The sequence below is a fragment of the Carcharodon carcharias genome, chromosome 11, assembly GCF_017639515.1.
Source record: "Carcharodon carcharias isolate sCarCar2 chromosome 11, sCarCar2.pri, whole genome shotgun sequence".
In the NCBI taxonomy this organism is placed as follows: domain Eukaryota; kingdom Metazoa; phylum Chordata; class Chondrichthyes; order Lamniformes; family Lamnidae; genus Carcharodon; species Carcharodon carcharias.
The window spans coordinates 37,513,569-37,535,122 of NC_054477.1; the positions used below are offsets into that span (position 1 = coordinate 37,513,569).

Sequence of the window (21,554 nt, forward strand, 5' to 3'; positions counted from 1 at the left end):
AAAATGGAATTATTGAATAACCATGGCAATCAATCCCTAACAGGTAGTCTACAACAGACCCAGTGATGATGTGAGGAAATCCCACAGTTCTCGAAAGTTTTGGGAACCCTCAAATCCACTTAGGCTGGAATTCTATGACCCCTTCGGGGCGGGGATGGGGCTGTAAAATGTGGCGAGCCATTCTAAACTTCATGGGCAGGATTTTTCCGTTGGCGTGTGGGGGTGGGCCTGACATGCCGACGCGTCAAATGGCGCCCGATGATGCCGATATTTCGTTCAGTGGGCGCACGCCGGAGTTGGCTACGCGCCTGCCAATATTTAAACGGCCTATTAAGGCCATTAAGGAAGTGATTACAGTAACTGTTAACACTGCCTGTCCAATCTTAAGGTTGGCGGGCAGGCGAAAAGGCGAAGCGGCCTTTGCGTTTTTTAGGAAACTTCATCCACAAGTGGGGTGAGGTTTCCTAAAGCTTTTATTAATTTAAAAAAAATTTCCTAAATATAAAAATATGTCCCACCTCATGTGACACACATGAGGGGACATGCTTAAATACATTTTTAATCCGGGAGATTGAAGCACTCTTTCACACATGCGACTGTCTCTCCTCCCGCTGCCTGCACAGGTAGCGCTGAGCACTACCGCTCTCATCTTACGCTGCACCCATCCCCGATGGAGCCCACCCGCCACCTGAAAAATTCAGGCCCATTTACTTCAGTGGAAAGGTAAAATTCCACTTGCATAAAATTCCACCCTTAACATATATAATATCAAACACTCATGTATTGTGCCCCAAAGTATAACTTTTTGAATTAAATCTATCCAATGTGCACATGAATGAATCAATACTATATGGTTCCATTGTCTCGCAATGGAGTTTCTTCCATAGATTTACCACCCACTCACTGAAATGGCCCAGGATTTGATGGAACAGGAATCTCTTGGTGAGTGCCATGAGTTAGATATTTTCCCTCACCTTTTAGTTCTAATTCATTTTGTGCTGGAAATTGTTGGAAGTGCCAGCTGATGGCAATATCAATGAGATACCTGAGACTTTGAAGACATAAACAGACATAATCAATTAAATATAAGGACACAGAATGAAACAGAATGAACGATTGAGATGGAAATAGGGTGGGTTTAAGCCCAATTAGATTTAGGTGGAGAAGTTAACAGAGAGGAAGAAAGATTCAATTGAGAGAAAATAAAGGGACAGAAAGAAATTTTGAAAATAAACCTTTAGGAAGAGTATACCACCGGCCGGGGTGAGACTCCACATTTTAATTGTTCCCTTTCTCAACCTCTGAGGTTGAGTGGATATTACAGAAGCATAAACATTGTCTTAAAAGAATTCTTAAATCATGGAATAGCAGCACTGACTTTCTGCAGTGAGTTTACTTCACATTTGCAGCACAAATGCAGCAATTTCTTGAAACTCATGGGGGAGGTTGACGGCGAGCTTCAGTGTTTGTGAGGCTGACCGTGGAGCATCACAAATTGTCCAGCAATTTGTGGTGATTCTTAATTCATGGCCTATCTCATTCTTGTCAAGTGCTGGATCTTCTACAAACTAATAAGGGTGTGGACCTTTAACCCACCGTTATTTTGGTAGCCAATTCTGGCCCATTGTTTCTAAAGACTAGTTTTGAATTTACCACTCTTTAGATTATGCCCTCTGGTTCTAATGCGCTGGGCAAGTTGAAATAGCATATCATGGTGGACATCACCTTGTCCCTTTAGAATCTTAAAAGCAGTAATCGGATCACCTCTCAATCATTTATTTGCCAATGAGAGTGTGCACAATGTACATGAACACCCAAAGTTCATCCCATCATCCCCTCAATCATTCTGGTGGTTCTTTTCTCTTTTGTTTCAAAAGCTGCAGTTTTCTTTTTACTCTGTGGCGACCAGCATTATACATTGTATTCCAAGTGCTGTAATATCAATGATTTATAAAGCGAAAGGAATAACTCACTCTTTCAGCACAATATGCCCTTTTATTACACCCAACATTTAATTTGCTTTATTTCACTGTCACCAATATTTAATGAGATAGCTTCAATTTATTGTCAAGTGGATGTCAAATTGGGCAATATTTCTGAAGGGAGGAGAGTTAACAGGAGGAATTATAACCTCCAAAACAGGTGGGATTAGATCGGATGGGAAGAAGAAATGAAAAAAACCTCAAACCTGAACCCAACCTTCCTCAAAACTTCCCAGATCCAGTTTTAACAGGGATGGGCAGCAGATGACCAACCCTCTGCCAGTAGGCAAGTCACGCCTTTAAATATTTTAATGAGGTTGTACACATCATATTTTATCTACTCCAGCCTTAACGCTGGCTGACAAGGCGTTCTGAACATTGGGAAACACAGCAGCTCAAGGGAAAGTAAGGGCTGCTGCATTAAACAAGTAAGTGCTTTTCCAGCACTGCTTGTGGGCCATGGAGAAGCAGGAGTCCTCCCCCCACCACCCCCCAAGCAAACATGTTACCTTCCCCACAGCTTGAACCCACTTATCCAGTGATCCGATACCTTGCCGATGTCCTTGATTGTTCGCAATATACCCCAGTGGCTTCCCTCAATCTTCATCACTTCTCCACCAATCTCTATGGCCCCTTCATTGACATTCCCCAAACTCTTCAACCCCTTATTGTTTTCCACCCCATCACTTCACCCTACCTTGATGGCACCCGCCCCTCCCAACACCTGATATCTGGCCCCACCATAGGTATCCTCACTTATCTCTTCAGCCTCATGGAGATGTCCCCAAAGGCACCCCATTCTCTCCCTCCTCTCCATTCCCCAGCTGTGGCTGGTTGTTACAGACCTAGCAGCCTGACCTATCTGCATCTGGGAAATGGATTTCCAAAGTGGTAATCAGGTGCTGCTGTTAAATTCAGCAGGACCTGAGAGGAACCTGTTTTTCCTTTATTCTAGGTTCCTCTCCCTGTTGTCTCACCCCCTCACCTCCCCATTAAGATTAGTACCAATATTTCAGGTTGCTGACCTTTCTCTGATGAAAGATCACTGGCCTGAATTGTTAACTCTGATTCTCAGTCCACAGATGCTGCCTGGCCTGATGGGTTTTTCCAGCACATTCTGTTTTTGTTTCTGATAAAAGTGGGGCTCTTTTTGCTGTAGGAGAGAAGGTTAAAATGAAATCGAATCAAGATGTGCAAAGTGATGAAGATTTTTGACGAGATAAACAGGGCTTAAATTGGTTGGTGAGCTGGTAACTAGAAGGCATAAGATTGCCACAAAAAGAAGGAAGGGAGAGGTAAAGAGATTTTCGAACACAGAGGCCAGAATTTTCCCTTGGCGGGGATGCTCGGCGGAAGTGGGCAGGGGCAGTCGGGAAGCCACTCACATTTGGCTCCGCTCCGCGATTTCGCGTGGGCGGGCCAATGAAGGCCCGCCCTGCGTGGATTGTGAGCAGCAGCGCTCAGTGCTACCTGTGCGGGCGGAAGTGGAGGGAGAGCCAGGTCTCGTGCACAGTTCACGCATGCGCGAGAAAGAGTTCTTCAATCTCCCTGAGGCACTGAGCTGCCTTGGAGAGATTGAAGCCGTTTTTAAAAAAAATTAATGAATCCAATAAAAATTTAATGAAACATGTCCCCTCAGCTGACCGTGTCCCAAATCTCATGTATCACATGAGATGGGGCATGTTTTTAATTTCAAAATAAACATTTTATTTAATTTGCATTATTTTTAGGAAACCTCATCCCTCTCGTGGATGAGATGTCCTAAAAAATGTCAAGGCCACTTGGCCTTTCACCTGCCCGCCAACTGTTAGGCTGGATGGGCAGCGTAAATTTCAAGTTAATTAGCTCATTAATGGCCTTAATAGGCCTTTCAATTATCGGCAGGCATGCAGCCAACTCCGGCGCACACCCGCTAGACAAAATATTGCGCAATGACTTTGGGATGCATGTCATATGATACTCGTGTGTTTTGGCGTAAAGTTCTGGCCAGAGAATGGCTACAGAATGGAAATAATACTGGAAACAGATTCCATTGTAAATTTTATAAGGAAAATGAATAAAAGATTGGTACAATTTTTATGGGATATTATGGGCAAAGGGAAGAGGAATGGCAATAAATGAATAGCTCCTTAAGAGTAGCAACACAGGCACAATGGATGGGTGGCCACCTATTGTAGTTTAAGCTGCTATATTGGAGATTGGTCATATTTCAATGCATAAAATGATTGACGTGTTTATAGCATTTTATAGCTGGCAAGCATCAGAGCTAGTTTAAATTTGAGTTCTGCCTCATTCAGAGGATAACAAAATGATCTTACTGGGACTCCCAACTTAAGTGGCTGATAACTATGTGAACAGAATGTCTTTTTGTCTGTGATGCAATTAATTAAATTTGATCGAATATGTAGGAGTGGCATCAGGAGAAATAGAGAGGAAACATTAATGTAGTAAGTGAGAGAAGATTTACTGAATAGCTATACATTAGAGCTAATCATTCAAAAAGCACTTTTTCACACAATGATGGTGGAACTTTTCTTCCCACAAAGCCTGTGGAAGCTGAGACAATTGAAATTTACAAGGCTACAATTGACAGATTTTTATTAGATAAGGGTATCAAGGGATATAGGTCAAGTGCATGTAAATGGAGTTAAGACACAGATCAGACATAATCTAATTGAATGTTGGAACAGGTTTGCAATTGGAAATTGCACAGGTTAGGTTACAGTTCAGGTTTCTGCAAAAACTCCTCCGTAAAACCACAGTTGTAAAATCTTCCATGAACCAGTGCAATCAGGCAGAGCAGTAGAACATCCTTGTTTCTTATTATTTTCTTTCCATTACCTTGATGTTTTTAAGAGTGGTAATCTAGGGCAGAATTTTGCCCTTGGCATGCGGGCTCGGCGGGGGGTGGTCGGGAAGCCGCCCGCGATCAGCACCACACCGCGATTTCACGCTGGCAGCCAATTAAGGCCCAGCCAGCATGGAACGTGAGCAGCAGCACTCAGCACTCCCTGTGCGGGTGGCGGAAGGAGGGCAAGCGGGCCAAGCACGAACTTCGCGCATGTGTGCAAGTGAGCACTTCATAATCTCCCTGAGGCACAGAGCTGCCTCAGAGTGATGAAGCGCTGTTTAAAAAATAAATAAAGAAAATAAAAATGTCATAAGACATGTCCCCTCATGTCATATGACTCTGTCACAGGAGCAGGGCCATGCTTTTAATTCAGGTGTGACATTTTTATTTGATTTTTATTTGCTTTAGGAAACCTCATCCCACCTGTGGATGAGGTCTCCTAAAAAGTGCAAAGGCCGCTTAGCCTTTTCGCCTTCCAGCCAATCGTTAGGTTGGACGGGCAGGATAAATTTGCATTTGATTACCTTTTTAATGGCCTTAACAGGCCTTTTAATTGCTGGTGGGCGCACTGCCGAACAAAATATTGCTGGATGATGATGTTGGGACGCTTCCCCAATATCATTGCACAGCTGGGTCGGACGCATGCCCGCCTGCCCAGCTTAATATTCTGTCCCTGGTGTAATTTTATTAATATCACTTGGAAATGAATTTATCATCATAAATAAGCCTCTTTAATAAGGGTGTCCAGTCCTCCACCTGTTAATAACTTAATTTCAAATTACTAAAATTGCTTAATAAAGCTATACTGAAGCATTTATAATTTCAGCAGTATACATCAGTCAGTTTCTTAGTAAATGAACAAGTCTTTGATTAAAAAACACATTTAAATCATGTGGAGCAGTGGCTGCAGTCCTAAGGAAATGAGCACAGTTTGAAGAGAGTGCCCGAACCAGTTCAATCAGTTGAATCTCGGAATTATGGCCTTAAGGGAGGGCCAGTTTTATGGGGGAATTGAATCTTGAGCTAGCATAAATATTGTTGAAAACACAATTTAAGTGGCTTTGGAGATTTAATTTAAGATTAAAAATCCCCAATCTTTTGCACTGGTTCGGCCAATCTTTGCCTAGATTGCACTGATATAACAAGTGGACACTCAATCCCAATACGTTCTGCTGACAATGCATTTCCTGTTTTGTTCCACAGGTTCCACCAATACTACTGGATAAACAGTTTTCAGAATTTACACCAGATATTACGCCAATAATTCTTGCAGCTCACACCAACAATTATGAAATAATAAAGCTCCTTGTGCAGAGGGGAGTTTCTATACCACAGCCTCATGAAGTTCGTTGTAACTGTGTTGAGTGCGTTTCCAGCTCAGATGTTGACAGTCTGCGCCATTCTCGATCAAGGTTGAACATATACAAAGCCTTAGCAAGCCCATCTTTAATTGCTTTGTCCAGTGAAGACCCCTTTCTTACTGCATTTCATTTGGGCTGGGAGCTTCAGGAACTAAGTAAAGTGGAAAATGAATTTAAATCGGAATATGAGGAATTATCACATCAGTGTGAATCATTTGCGAAAGATTTATTGGACCAGACAAGGAGCTCCCGGGAATTAGAAATTATACTTAATTATAGGGATGATAATAGCATTCTGGAAGAGCAGATCGCTAATGATCTTTCTAGGTTAAAGTTGGCAATTAAGTATCATCAGAAAGAGGTAAGACTTCTGGAAATCATATGTTATTAATATTTGACTTGTGGTGCCATGATTAGAAGACTGTGTGTGCTAGACATAAGTGGGTAGATGGGTCAGCACTTTCAAGATTTAATGAAGTGTGGATTTATTTAAAATTATATTGCAGATATTTATTTTATCATTTCCCGCCTTCATGAGCAGTGCTTATTAAATTGTTCTTGTTCAGAGAGAAGAACAAATGAAAGACAAAGGTACTGTACTAAATTAAAATGTTACTTTTTCACATAGTCATCAATATAAAATTATTAAAATAACCACAATACAAAAATAGGAATTTTCACCAAGACTGTATAAACTGTTGTTGTAAGCCTCTGTGCATTGGAATTATATAATTTAGAAAATAATATAATTAAGATCCCAGATGCCTTGTTTCTCCAGACACAGATCAATAATAAGATACAGAGGAGAAAGGAACATTTGGTCCATTGATCTGTCTTCACTCATTAGGAATTGCTCCCACAGCGCTACTGATATAAATCAATATGATCACTATAAACAAGTTTGAATTATTACCTGTGATATCTTGGCAGGGCAAAAACACTAGTGCACGACATTCTGGTACCCAACTGAACTGGTTTGTTCCAGTTTTGGTTTGTGTCAATCTATCTCTTAAAAACAAAATTCTAATTGACACCCTATTCTCTATTGAACTGTAGATTGTTCAGGGAATGGAAGCAGGTCTCTTAGCTTGCTCACCTCGGCATTCGCCTGCCTCTGTCTCTGTCCCTGGCCTGCTTCTGGAGGCAGTGGCCCAATTCCAGTTCATCCCCACCACCCCACCATGAAAATACTGTGGGTAGGCATTGCCAGGCAGGAGGCGGGGTCAGGATGTGGGAAAAGGCCTGACTCACAATCCCTGCCTTGCTGATGAAAATCCAGGCCCCAATGTTCAACATAGCTATGATTGGGGGTTAATTGATTCATATTTATTTCTGATTGAGGAGCATTAATCTCATGTGGAGGCAGTAGAAATGGTTTCCATGCCTGTGATTGAGATGATGGGGAAGTAGGAGGCATCCACAATGTAAATCTGCAACACATTTTAGAAAGTGCCATTGTATGCAGAAGACACTGGAGAGAGTAGCAATCCAAAAGATTTCTGGAACACAAGATGTCAGCAGTAGGTAGTAAGGACATTGGTGTCTTCTGAAGTGACAGCAATCACTCCTTCAGTAGTCATCTTGAGGATCAACCTGAATGCCTGTGCATCGCTGACTGCAACTAATCAATTTGTAATGACACCAACCAGTTTCCCTGTTCAATGCCAGTGATCTGCTAGGAATGACCGTAAATGGTGTTGCCTCTGTACAGAATGGCAATGGACCTATTTCCTTTAGGCCCCCTCTATTAACACATGAGGGAACTTCAAACATGGTCCACCATCCTTTGACACTGCAAGAGAAAAACTATCAGGAGCTGATCCCTCTCAGCTAATCTGTTCATTTGTTCATTGAGATGATAGTCATCACAAAACTCTATGGGCAGAATTGTCCCAGATTTGCACAAAGTTTGGTAGTGAGCTGGAAAAGAATGTTCTACCCGCCGGCCGCAATGACGGGTTTTCACATCGTATCACCCCATTCCCGGCACGTCCTGCCTCATTAATAATGCATTCCCAGGAAACACACCAAATCACTGATGGGGTGGCATCTAATTCACCCACCACACTGTCACCTCAGGCTTTCACTAATCCAGGTGTCATATTTAAAGGATGCTCCTGCAGAGAGCTAGTTCTCTCTAATGGATCGGAAGCTGCTGCAAAGTCATGGCTGCCAAAGGGAGGAAACATGCTGCCCCCAAATTTAACAACACCTCCCTTGGGCACCTACAGGATGCAGTGGAGGCCAGCTGTTAAGTCCTCTACCCCCACTCTGGATGAAGACCAGCCAGCAAGGAGATAAATCCAGCATGGGAGGTGGTAGAAACAGCAGTCAGCACCAGCAGCCTGCAAAAGAGGACAGCTACCCAGTGCTGACAGAGGATGAATGATCTCCTCCGTTTTGCCAGGGTAAGTCACTTTTCTCATCACTCTCAACTCTCACACTCACAAACCCATCACACATCCACAGGAATCTCACTCATGGCCAGTTCAAGGGACATCACCATTCACTCTCTCAAAAAAAACTTCATCTGCCCTGCGGATTGTGTCCTTATCCTGTCCATGGCACCACTCTCCATCCATACACACCAGGCATCCTTCTCATGTGGCCTGACAGGCGTCCTGCTTAGATTCTCTCTAGTTGTCTTCATACAGGGCAAGATGGCACACAACAAAAGGGAGAGGTCACAGACTGGTGGAGGAATATCTGACATCAAGGTCCTCAGAGACTTTGAAAATAGTCATCCAGCTGGCTGAGGATGACCTGGACCGTTCCTGTGCTGACGTGAGGTTGGCGGTGCACAATCAAGTGAGGATCCAGCAGTGCAACATCCATCAAGTAACCATGTTGTGAACGAGTTCCCCTGTTCCGTATTCCCCTGCCATGCACTAATTATCTCTCCTTGCTTTTGCAGGCCCATCTGGGAAGCAGCCGAGGGTGTCCATGGGCTGGATCCTCGACTCAAGCCCCGAAGGCACCTCGGAAGAAGAAACTAATGACACCCTAATTGAAGACACGTTACAGCGTTCACCCACACCCTCCACCGGCGCAGAGACATACACCTCGGTGGGACCTAGCTTTAGAGTAGACTCGGGGTCACAGTCTGGTGAACACATCTCACTGTATCATCCACAGCATGTGGCAGCAGGGACTCCCCAGGTTTTGACACTCGGAGGATTGCTGGAGGCCAGAAATCTGCTGAGTCTGAGTCAGGTGATGAGCCTTTGGACACGGTCATACCTCAGTTACTGAAGCTGCAAAGGCAAGCTTGGGAACATCACGAGATGTCAGCTGCACTCCTGAAATTGCAAGGCACGATGGAGGAGTCCGTCCGCCTTCAGTCTGAGGTGATAGTGCCGGCATGCAGACACACTGAGATTAACACTGGTAGGGTGGCGGCTGCCATGGAGACCTTGGTCCAGGATATGGGTTCTGCACTGCTGCGAGGGCTGAAATCCATCACTGACACCATAGTTGGCCTCCAACAGTGTCAATGCGAGAGGGGTGCGGGGCAGCGCGATCTCACTCCAGCTTCCCCTTCTCAAGAAGTCAGCCAGGGCCCTCGGGCACCCATGGAGAGGAGGATCATCAAGTGCACACTCTGAAGCCATCCACCTAGGTGTCTCCAGGAGTGTCCGGCCTATCCGAATCCCCTCTTCCTGTGACCCCAGCAGCTCCAGCTCCACAGGCTGAAGAGGCCGCCACTGCCACACAGCAGAACCCTGAAAGAAAGTCTTAGCCTTCCAGAGGATACCCATCAAGGTCATCACAGACAGGGTGTAGCAGGCAGCAGGCTGCCTCCACTTCCACTGTGGATGTCGGGGGGGCACCAAAACATAGCGGCAGGGTTAGGAAGGTTAAGAAGGTACAGTTGCATAGCCTGTAAGTACAAGCTAATCACTTGTACTTAATGTTCCCTATTGTAAATAAACTCCCAAGAATGTCTCCTTGTCTACGGCTCCTTGTTATGATGAGCAGTGTGTAACCTTTAGAGCAAAGTGATGGTCTGGCTTCACACTCACTGGACACATTAGTGATGCCTGCACCTCGAAGGTGCTTGTCATTGCTGCTAGAGTGTTGTGGGGAGGTGTCACACAGTTCCTCTTCAGCACCTTTGAGGTGGGGCTCGTCCCCCATCTCTTCAGCATCTACGACTGGTGACACTGCAGCTCCTGAAGGGGTCAGGTGCTGAAGGCTGACAAAAGATCCGGTGCATTTAAAGTTCCACGGCTACATCTCCATGATATGACCCCGATCACAGAATGCAAGCGAGCTGCTCTCAGCCAAACAGGAGTCAGACATTCACAGAGGCACTGTGAAGATCTTTGGAGTGTCCTCACTGCATGTTGTCATTATCCTCCTGGAATCTAGCGACTATTAGGGCCTCCGTTGTGTCTCCATGATATGAGCCTGACCACTGAGAGTATGTGCGCTGCCATCAGCCACACAGGAGTCAACCATTCACAGATGCAAAGTCTGTCCTCACTGCAACTTGTCATCTCCTTCCACGAATCTTGTGGCTGTGAGGGCCTCCTGAGCATGCCTGTCTCGTCAAAATGCATATTGTTTATTGCACCAAAGTTTGTGTCACAGCATGAGCCTCCTTGCACCTTCGCTACACTGCAGTCTGAGGCCACCACACAGGCATCATCAGCCACGTCGTCTCTGGATAGCTCTTGTCCCTGAGGAGCCTCTTGATCCTGGAAGATGTCAGGGATCTGAGACCTGCTAAGGATTTAGGAGTCGTGGATGCTCCCTGGGAATTGTGTACAGACCTGCAGGTTGTGTTTCTGGTAGTTGCACACCAGCTGAACATTCGGTGAGTGGAAGTTGATGTAGTGGACTGCCTTTTGCCACGGAGATCTTAGAAGCACATGAGTGCAGTCGATTGCACCCTGCACCTGTGAAAATCCTGAGATCTGCGCAAATCCCAGTGCTCTTGCTCCCTGGCTTTCTTGATCCCAGGCAAAATGTACAAAGTTCTGTGCCTTCACGAAGGTGGCGTCCATAACCTCCTGGACACACTTGTGCGAGAAGGCTTGCGAGATCCCGCACAAGTCAACTATGGAGCCCTGGAAGGAGCCACTGGCATAAAAGTTGAGCTCTGAGGTCTCTTCCAAGGCTACTCGCAGTGGCTGCCCCCCATGTCCCCAAGGCACCAAATCCTGCTGCAGGCGGCACATGTGACTGTCCAGTTCCCTAGACATGCACAATCTTCGGCGACACTGGTTCTCGGTCATCTGCAAGAATGACAGGCTCCATCCATAGACCCTGGGTCTAGAGAGGCACCTATGAGCGACAGGTCACTGTGGATCTTCAGCTGTATCTGCAGCAGGCCTGCCGCACCTTCATCTTGAGGGAGCTGGTCCTCACTTTGCCAAGCGAGGCACCTCCACTGCGCGCTTCTTCTTCCCTGGTCTCTGAAAGCCATGAGGCATACCGCTAAGTCACCAGGCTCCATGATCCTGATATTCTCCTCCTGCAGGATCAAGGAGAGAGATGTGTGGGTTAGCATCCTTCATTGCCGCCTCCCCCAACCCCCGCTCCCCCCCACCCCTGCCATCACTTGTCCCGGGCCTCCTGGCATGTCACAGAATCACAGAATTTTAATGGCACAGCTGGAAGCCATTCAGCCCATGGTGTCTGCTCCAGCTCTCCAAATAAGCATTATGACCTAATGCCATTGCATTGTCTATTCCCCATACCCCTGCACATAGTTTCTATTCAAATCATCTAATGCGCTCTTGAATGCTTCGATTGAAGCTGCCTCCACCACACTTGCAGGCAGTGCATTCTAGACCCGAACCACTCGTCATGTGAAAAGTTTTTTCTCACGTCACATTTGCTTCTTTTGCAAATCACTTTAAACCTGTGCCCTCTCGTTCTTGATCCTTTTATGGCCATTACTCGGCTTCAGCCAATTTTGTATCCATGTTGCTGCTGTCCCTTTTATTCTATGAGCAATAACTTTTCTCATAAGTCTGTTGTGTGGCACTGTATCAAATGCCTTTTGAAAGTCCATGTACACCACATCAACAGCATTACTACCCTCATCAACCTTTTCTGTTACCTCTTCAAAAAACTCCAGCAAGTTAGTTAAACATGATTTCCCCTTTAGAAATCTGTGCTGGCTCTTCCTTATCAACCCATATTTGTCCATATGACAACTAATTCAATCCCAAATAATTGTTTCTAGAACCTTGCCCACCACTGAAGTTAAACTGACTGGTATTTAATTGCTGGATTTATCCTTACAATCTTTTTTTGAACAAGGGCATAATGTTTGCAATTCTCCAGTCCTCTGGTACCACCCGAGTCTAGGGAAGACTGAAATATTATGGCTAGTGCCCCTGCAATTCCTACTCTCAATCCTTCAGTGTCCTTGGATGCATCTCAACCAGTCAAGTATTTCCTTCAGCCTGTGCTGCCTTGCCACCAACACCGCCCCCCCCCCCACCATGACTCCACCCAGTTGACCCACACTGGACCCCTTGCCCCAGCATCACACTGAAAGCTATCTGGGAAAAAAAGACTTGCCTGTGCCCCTCGCGAATGCACGGCGCCTCTTCCTTGTTGTCCTGTGCGCGATGCACACGAGCGCTGCGCAAGGTTGTGTGCACTCACCTTCAAGTTCGCTCAAAGTTCAGGCAGCCAGGTACACACCTTGTAAAGGCAGTCGTGAAGCACGCTGTTCTGAAGCCAGGCTGACGTGGGTGATAAATTTGACATGGGGGGATGATTCCAGTGAGCAAGGCTTATAATTAGATGCAAATGTATTAAAATGATGTTCCTGACGTGTGGAGATGGGAAACGTGGTCCACCATTGACGGTGGAGTGGACAACCGCAAACTGGTTTCAAGATGGCATAAAACCAACTTTTGGCCTTCTCAGTGGTTAGGCATCAGTAACGTTTTGTTTAAAGTAAATAAAGTTTGAGATTTAAGACATCTGCTTTTGGAATAAAGCCACAAATAAACAAAAACAAAATTTACTATACAAGTTCAGAAAGGTAAAAACAATTTACAATACATATCTTATACTCTAACGTTCTAACTCAAAGTATGAGGTGCATGTGCATGAACAGAAAAACTGTTGTCAAACACACCACACTACAGAGTAAATGGCAGATGCAACCAAGACAGAGCCCATAGATTTCTGAGGAAATCATCCAGACATTAGTCCCACCATAAATCTCACTGAATCTTCGGGCGGAATCGTATGATCCCATTGGTAATGGGCAACATGGCGGGGTGTGGGGGGGTGAAATTTGACGTGGGGCAGAAATTAGTTTCAAATTGGCGTGAAATCACGTCAGGATCATCCAACGGTGTCCGCCATATTGGAATGTGAAACCTGCTGGAGACCGGCGTGAACACGATTTGCATCCCGCTAATGGGATGCAAAGTAAGGCCCAACTGGAATCATTTCCCCTTACCTGATTTACCATTAAGCAGGTGGGAAAACACGTTGGCTCAGAACACGTCTGGACAAGCATGACATGCAGAAGTCTGGCCTTGTTCAGATTGCAGACAGCTTAGGAGAAGAAGATGCTGGAGCCCTACAGCTACTGGACCCAGGAGGAACACGTGCACTGCATGCTGGGTGGATCCTAAAGCACATGTCTCCACTGCGAAGCAGCTCCCTGAAGGTGGAAGGTCTCCGTTGATGCTTTGTGCCTGCTTCAGAACATCACAGCCTTGGCTGTGGACTGCTACGGATGATCGGTGATGTGTGGGAGAGGAAGGGGTTCTGTGGCTGGGGGTGTGGTGAGGGACAAAATTGTCAGGGGGTTTGAGGTTGGGAGGAAGGGAACAGGTATCGGGGGGTGTCGAAGGTGTCTTTGGGGTGAGATTGAGGGGGGACAAAGGTGTTGGGAGGTGAGAGTGAGGTTGGGAGGGCAGTGGAAAGTGTCAGGGGAAGGAGGGAGTATGCGGGAGGATACTGTAGAGGGGAAGAATGCTGTAATTGCGGAGGTAGGTGCAAGGGAGGCGGAGAGGGGAAGGTATCTGAAGGGAGAAGGGACTTCAGAGAGAGGAAGGTGTTCAGGGAAGGTGAGAGGTTGGAGAGGGGAAGGTGTCCAGGGGGCAGAGGGAGTAAGGGTGGAAGAGGGAGTCAGGTGTGCGGGATGTCCAGGTGAATGTGCAAGGAAAGGGTCTGTGGTGTCAATGTTTCCTGGGGAGTGAAGTGAGGGTGGACATGGTAGGTGGGAATGGTGTGTGAGAGAGGGGGCAGAGGGAGCTGGTAGGGCAGGAGGGTGAGAGTACGTCGGTAAGAGTAGAAGGGGTGGCAAGGGTGGTTGGTGGGGACATGGAGGCAGGCACTGACCCTGGGGGTGGTAAGGAGGGGGTCAGAGAAATCAATGTGGGGTGGGGTTCTCTGAGAGGATGGGGGTGGGGTTTTCCGAGAGGTAGGGAACATGCACGTTCACCTACATCCTGAATTGATAAGTTTTTGGGTTGGTAGGTGATGGTGGGGAGGTGGATGGTGATGCTGGGGGTTCACAGTGATGGGGCAAAGGACATGGGTGACTGGGAGAGTGGAAAGGATGGGGGGTGCTAATCAAGAACTTTTCCACGACCATGTTTGTCAAATCGAAAGTGGGAGGAGCCTTGTGTTGGACGGGCACAGGCGCTGCATGGGAGGGTGATCAGTGGGTGGGCGGAGATGCAGGTCAGCTCAGATGGACAACTGAAAGAGAACCCCAGCAGGCAGCATTGAAAATGCTTGGGGCAGTGAGATGAGTGTGATGGAAGAAGGCTCCCTGTACATGGGCGTGTGCTCGCACAAGGCTCTGAAAGGCCCTGCCGCACCCACACTTCTCCATCCAGAAACATATTGGTCCGGCTGTGTGCAGCTGAACTGCTAGTTGTTGGGGTGGGGTGGGGGAGGGGGTCGACTGATGCTGGGGGAGGACTCACAAAGCCTGTTACTGAAGCTGAAAGACAACATTACACATTATTCAGTGAAAGTGAATATATTTTCCGATCATAAAGTGACAAAATGTGTTCACCCGTGCAACCAATTGGGATAAGAATTTCTTAACTTTTCTAGGCCTACCATTTCTTCTAGGTGCTGCCCTGACACCCACAGCGGGGGTGGAGACAGCCTGTACAATGGTTGGCCCTGTTGCCTCTGATGACTTTGGCGTATGTCCTCTGGAGAGCTGAGGCTTTGAGGGCCCAGGTTGCTTTTGCTGTCTTCCTGTGGGCCAGCTGCTCCCTCCACTTTGACAGAGGATGAGGTTGAGCGGGTCACAGGTGAAGGGGACTTGGAGGGAGCAGACAGCCCCTGAGATCCCTGAGTGGATAACCCAGGGGTGTCCAGCTGCCACTCCTCCTCCCTTTGGGTGCCCAAGGACTCTGGCCTGACTCCTTGAGGGGAAGGAGCGCCTGGGAGGACATCAAGGTGCCTTATTTCCCCATTGCGTCGCCACTGCAGGAAATCACCCGTGGCTGCTGCAGTGGAGTGCAGGTCTGCGCGCATCTCCTTGTTCTCCTGGACCAGGGGCCCCATGACCTCCACCATCCTTCCCATGGAGACCTCCATATGCGCACATGTGGGCACCTCTTCATCAAAGGGCAGGCTGACACACTCCTCCCAATTGGGCTTCCGACAGCTCTGTGTGATGTTCCCCCGCCTTCTGCTGCCTGTCCATATTATTTGGGAGGCCAATTCCAGAGGTTCATCGTTTGACTCAGACCTCACGGATGCCTCTTGCCCAGCAGTCCTCCAAGTGCAGGGGAGCTCGGCTGAACATGCCTCCTCTTGCTGCAGACACGTGGCCGTGCGGTGACCATCAGCAGCCTGCTCTAGATCTAGGTCCCACCGAGGTTTGTGTCTCTGTGCTCATAGAGAGTGTGGTTAAGCGCTGTGACAGGTCTTCCAGACTGCTTATTTCCAATTCTTCAATGGAGGAGGTGTCCTCTTGGCTGGAGGTGAGGACCTGGATGGAGCTGAGGGACTGGCTGGCTGAGGGGGTCAATCGTTTGGCAGAGCTCCCTGTGAACCAAAGTAGAGATAATTAGTGCATGGCAGCAGAGTCAAAGGCGCAATGGCACGCAACTCAAAGTGAGTGAGGGGCCTAATGCCACTCCACCCTCTGTCTGGGACCTCTTCCTGCTGTTGTGAGCCAGCTTCACCTGCATGAAAACAGATGGAGAGAGTGTGAGCAGGACGCATGACACTGTGTGGAATGCTTGTGTGGTGAGCAGAGCCATGGGCGGGATGAGGATGCAAGCTTTAGAGGATCTGAGCCTGATGGAGATGTGAGGGTGCATGTGAGAGAGTTGGTGGTGTTGTCCCTTGAGATGTGAGATCCCTGCAGATGTGTGATGGGTTTGTGAGTGTGTGCATTGAGAGCGATGAGGTGGTTGACTTAACCTTGGAGGAGCTGATGAGAGTATTCATCCTGTAGCAGCACTGGATGGCTGATCTCCTCCGTGATCCAGTGGTGCTGACCACCACTGCCACCACCCCTCAGGCCAGATTGGTGGACCTCCAGCAGCCAGTGCAGGGGTAGAGGACATCATGGCAGCCTTCCACTGCATCCAGCAGGAACCAAGAGAGGCATCACTAAATGTCAGGGTTGCTGTCTTCCTGGCTTTCAGGGCCATCTTTCGCCTGGAGCAGTCTGGGTCTGTAGACATGAAACAGGCTGTGCTGTGGTGTGCTTTAATATGGCACCCGGAGCGAGTAAGTGCTGAGGTCATGACGTGGCGGGCAAACTTGAGCCCGCCCGCCAGCAATCCGGCAGGTTTCCCATGAATACATTCTAGGTGATGTAGGACGCGACGGGAAGGGGACGAAATGGCATAAAAACCCAGTCATTGCAGCTGGTATTTAAAACGTCTTTTTTCACATCCAAAATCATCCCAAATCTAGGATGATTTCGCCCTTCGTCTTTCTCATGAGGGTTTCCAATCTCCACCTTTGAAGGTCCTGACTTGGAATGCTCTTTAAATATCTCACCCACTTGGAGGCCTTTAACAACAGGTGACCTCACAGGGTTTCAATCTCGAGCAGAACACCGTTGCTCCAAAGGGGTACCTTTGCCCCCAAAAGCTCACAGTATGGAGCCAATCTACTAACTGCAGCTCTTTCTTTAATTCAGAGCCGATTTCTTTGCTCCCTTCTGTTAACTTACTTAACAGGAGCTATTCCTGTCCCTGTGTCTGTGACACTTCTTGACTAGCAGACTGCTTCAAGCTGACTTCCTGAAGAAGAGTTGTGTGCTGACCCTTGAATTGTTCTGGAAACCTATCAAAGCAATCCCAGAGGGTCCCACCCTTGTTACTAGATAGGATCCAGAATTGGGACATCCTGTACCTTTGAATATCACAATCTCTACAGATCAATGGATTTCATGACAGTTTCAATGAGATCATGTCTCATCCTTCTAAATACTAAGGGAACATAGTCTTACCCTCCTCACAGGACAATCCTCTCATCCCAGAAAACCTTCAATGCACGCCATCTAAGGCAACTATATCCTTCCTTAGATAAGGAGACGAAGAACCCCTGATGCTGTGAAGTGTAGGTAAATCCAAGACCTTTGTAGTCTACAAACCCTGATGAGTATCTATTTGTAGGAACCGGCATGTTCTGCAATGCTTCACTTTAAGAGATTTCAATCTATCCTCATCCATTTGTTCATCCTGCCCTTTCTCATAACATTGGGCAATCTTATCTCCAGTCCAAACATGTATTTTCTCAGAGCTGACCTAACAGGGCAACACTCTGACAGACACTCCAGAGCACCAGTTAAAATTGATATGCCAGAAAAAGTAGAACCAACTTTCGTATGCTGAAATCAAGATGGTCACCTTAATTCAGTATCAGAGAGACCACCCTATAGCTCATAGAATGATAACATGTGTGACAGTAAACTTTGGATTTAAAAAAAAACTCATTCACAGAATGTGGGCATTTCTGGCTGGGCCAGCATTTATTTTCCATCCCTAATTGCCCTTGAGAAGGTGGTGGTGAGCCACCTACCTGAACTGCTGCAGTCCATGTGTTGTAGGAGTACCCATTGTGCTGTTCGGAACGGAGTTCCAGAATTTTGACCCAGCGACAGTGAAGGAATGGTGATATAGTCCTAAGTCAGGTTTGTGTGTGGCTTAATGGGGAACTTGCAGGTGGTGGTGTTCCCAGGGGTCTGCAGCCCTCGGCTTTCTAGGTAGTAGAGATCATGGGTTTGGAAGGTGCTGTTGAAGGAGCTTTGGTGCTCTTTTGCTGCAGTCCATCTGGTAGATGGTGCACACTGCTGCCACTGCATGGCAGGGAATGAATGTTAAAGGTGGTGGTTGGGGTGCCAATCAAACAGGCTACTTTGTCCTGGATGGTGTTGAGCTTCTTGAGTGTTGTTGGAGCAGCACTCACCCAGGCATGTGGAGAGTATTCCATCACACTCCTGACTTGTACCTTGTAGATGGTGAAGGGTGGGTTTGGGGCAAGGCTTGGAACAGGAACAGGAGGTTCCTGAAACAGAATTAGCTGTTTCAAAAGCAGTGAGGTCATCTAACAGTTAATGTTCAAGGGGAATGGTGCAATTTTTATAGGTTCATCACAATTCAAGTTTTTACTGCCATATTTGAAGCAATAGTCACCAGCGCTCTGTTTTACTGAGTTTCACATGCTAGAAACACCCAAAAATAGATGATAAAGCAAAGAAAATCAATCTATGCTTTTTTTGGGGGGCCGCCAGTGACTTCCATAAGAAATGCCTAATATGTTGATCAAAATTATAGTCCTGGAGATTCAACAATGCGGGTGATGTTTTGTGGAACAGTGGCCCAGCCTAACAAGACAGAAAATATTAAAGATATTCCTTGAAGCCTGAACATTGCTTGGGCATCCCAGGCAAATTGTGGGGTTTTTCCCTAGTTAATAAACTAATTTTCTCCTAGTTATTAAACAAATCAGGACCGTTAGTGAGCTGTGCGCATAGTATGTACAAAGGCTGTATGTAACAACAGCTCTTGGTGGGATATTGTGCACAGCAGGAATGCCCCAACAGAAATATGACCCAGAAAGCCTTTACTAATATGGCAAACAATGCTATCCCAGCTCATGACAAGCATCAGTTTTCTACTGGCCATATCAGAGACTTAGGATGTCATTCAGTGCTCAAGAGACAGGTGCTGTGTAGCCATATTCTTTGAACATCGCCTTACTTTGTCCTGTTTGTTCATATTAAAGTGTTCAGTACAATTTCAAACATGTGACAAAATTGCTCATGATAATGTCGTGAACGAATAATGCCTTACATAAGAACATAACATAAGAATTAGGAGCAGGAGTAGGTTGCATGGCCCCCTCAAGTTGCCCCACCATTCAATAAGATCAGGGCTAACCTTCTACCTCAACTCCATTAGCCCTGATCTTATTGAATGGTGGGGCAACTTGAGGGAGCCCACAACACTTGATTCCCTTACAGCCCAAAAATCTATTCATCTCATTTTTTGCCATGATGGAGAACTTCTCCGCATGGCGAAAATGGCGGCAAACTTGGAACTTCTAAGTCCCGCCCCTGAACACGGCATTTCCTATTTTCCTATTTGGGCTGGGGTTTGTGCATGCATAATTTATGAAGGCAGCTGGCTATTTAAATCACCAGCTACCTCCACTGAAGTGGGATTTTGGTAGGCCAGGTTGATTAGATTAGACCAGGTAAGAGCAAGTCTGAACTTGGTGGATTCTTTTCGATAGCCAGGGTACCCCTTTGGATATGGTCCCAGGACACCTTTGGGAGAGGTAAGGCACACTTTGGGATTGTTAAAATTAAACATGATTGTGTGTAAAAAGTGCATAAACACATTAGAACTGTCAAAGTTGTCAAAGAACTACTGATCCAGCCCAACCCCCAGAACAAAAATCCTAACTGCAAGTGGCCATTTTTAAAGGCCAGGTTCGCAGAACTGGGAATTCTGTCATCTCTGCACACCCGACCTGGGAGTGAAAATCTGGGCCTCAGTCTTGACTGTAGACAATAACCTTAACACCAACAGTTCTGGGGTAGAAAATTCCAAAGATTCACAATCCTCTAAGTGAAAAGATTTCTCCTTATTTAAGACCTAAGTGACCAACCCTTTACCCTGACACTTTGAGCCCTAATTCTAGAGGCTCCAGCCAGGGGAAACACATACAAGACTTGTAAGTGTTTCAATAGGATCATTTCCCATTCTTCTAAACTCCAAAGAAGACCATTAAGTGCATATGACAGTAGTTTACAACCTTTTCTCGGTTAAGGAACCCTATAATATATTGTGAAACTATGTGGAATACCACCCTCTCTCCCTCCTTCCACTCTCCACACACCCCACCACTGCCCCCCACCCCCACCCCCCCACCACCACCACCATATAAAGCAAAAGTGAAACTAAAGTAAAAAAACTATTGAACAAATGAATGGGATTGCAAAAATGTCATTGATTAGTTTTCATTAAATGCATTTCGTTCCCTGGATATTTTGGGTTTTATTTGTTGATCTGGTGCCTTGAATGGGGTTTTATGTCAGCTACAACAGACTAGTTGGAAAATTGCAGTCATGTCACCAAGACTGAGCTGAGATGGAGCCCGGAAAGTTGGTGCAGAGTTTGAGAAGTTTTAAATTTGGTGTAGAGTTGGGGAAGTTTGAAAGTTTTGAAGTGATGAAGGATAAATGTGTTCAGACTGTCTGGGGATGTGTCCCATTTACTGGTGATTGTTATCCTTTTAGGGAAAGTATTGGAAACTAAATCCCGTGCTGGTGAGTGAGAGAAACACAGAGAGAGAAGGAGAGTGAGAGAGAGAAGCCCGTAAGTGTGCAGGGAAACCTCTAGGGATGTTCGTGTTGAAAAACACCGGCATATGATTTGAACTCCAAAACTTTTATTAATCTGTCAAATTTCACCCTACTTTTTGTTAACACCACCAATTGCAACTTAAAACTGGAATGATTTTGGCTTGGTGAAAATGTAGTGGTATTTTTTACCTATATCTGTTCTTGGGGTATGGATCCACAAGCAAATCTGCATTTATTATGCATCATTAGCTGCCTGTTGTAAGTAGTGGTAGACGTTCTTTTAGCATTTTTTTCTACAACTGAAAGGTTTGCTAGACATTACAGGGCATCACGAATAGGCCACACTAGGTGGGTGTGATAGGCTTCCTTCCCTGAAGGATACTAGCAAACAAAAAAAGTCAATCATTTAAGACTGAGATGAAGAGAAATTCCTTCACTCAGAAGATTGTGAATTTTTAGAATTCTTTATCCCAGAGAGCTGTGATTGCTCAGCTATTGAGTATAATCAAGGCTAAGATCGATTTTTTTTTGGGGGCTGTAAGGGAACTGGGCAAGAAAGTAGAGTTGAGGTTGAA

General features: G+C 46.3%; 1 protein-coding gene across 1 annotated transcript in view; it reads left to right on the top strand.

The window, feature by feature from the left end:
• Positions 1-21,554, top strand: part of LOC121283867 (short transient receptor potential channel 4-like) — a 57,907-nt gene that overhangs the window by 1,069 nt on the left and 35,284 nt on the right. Inside the window, exon 2 of the mRNA XM_041198668.1 lies at positions 6,037-6,555. Coding sequence (XP_041054602.1) covers positions 6,037-6,555 — 519 coding nt within the window. The remainder of the gene's footprint in view (positions 1-6,036; positions 6,556-21,554) is intronic.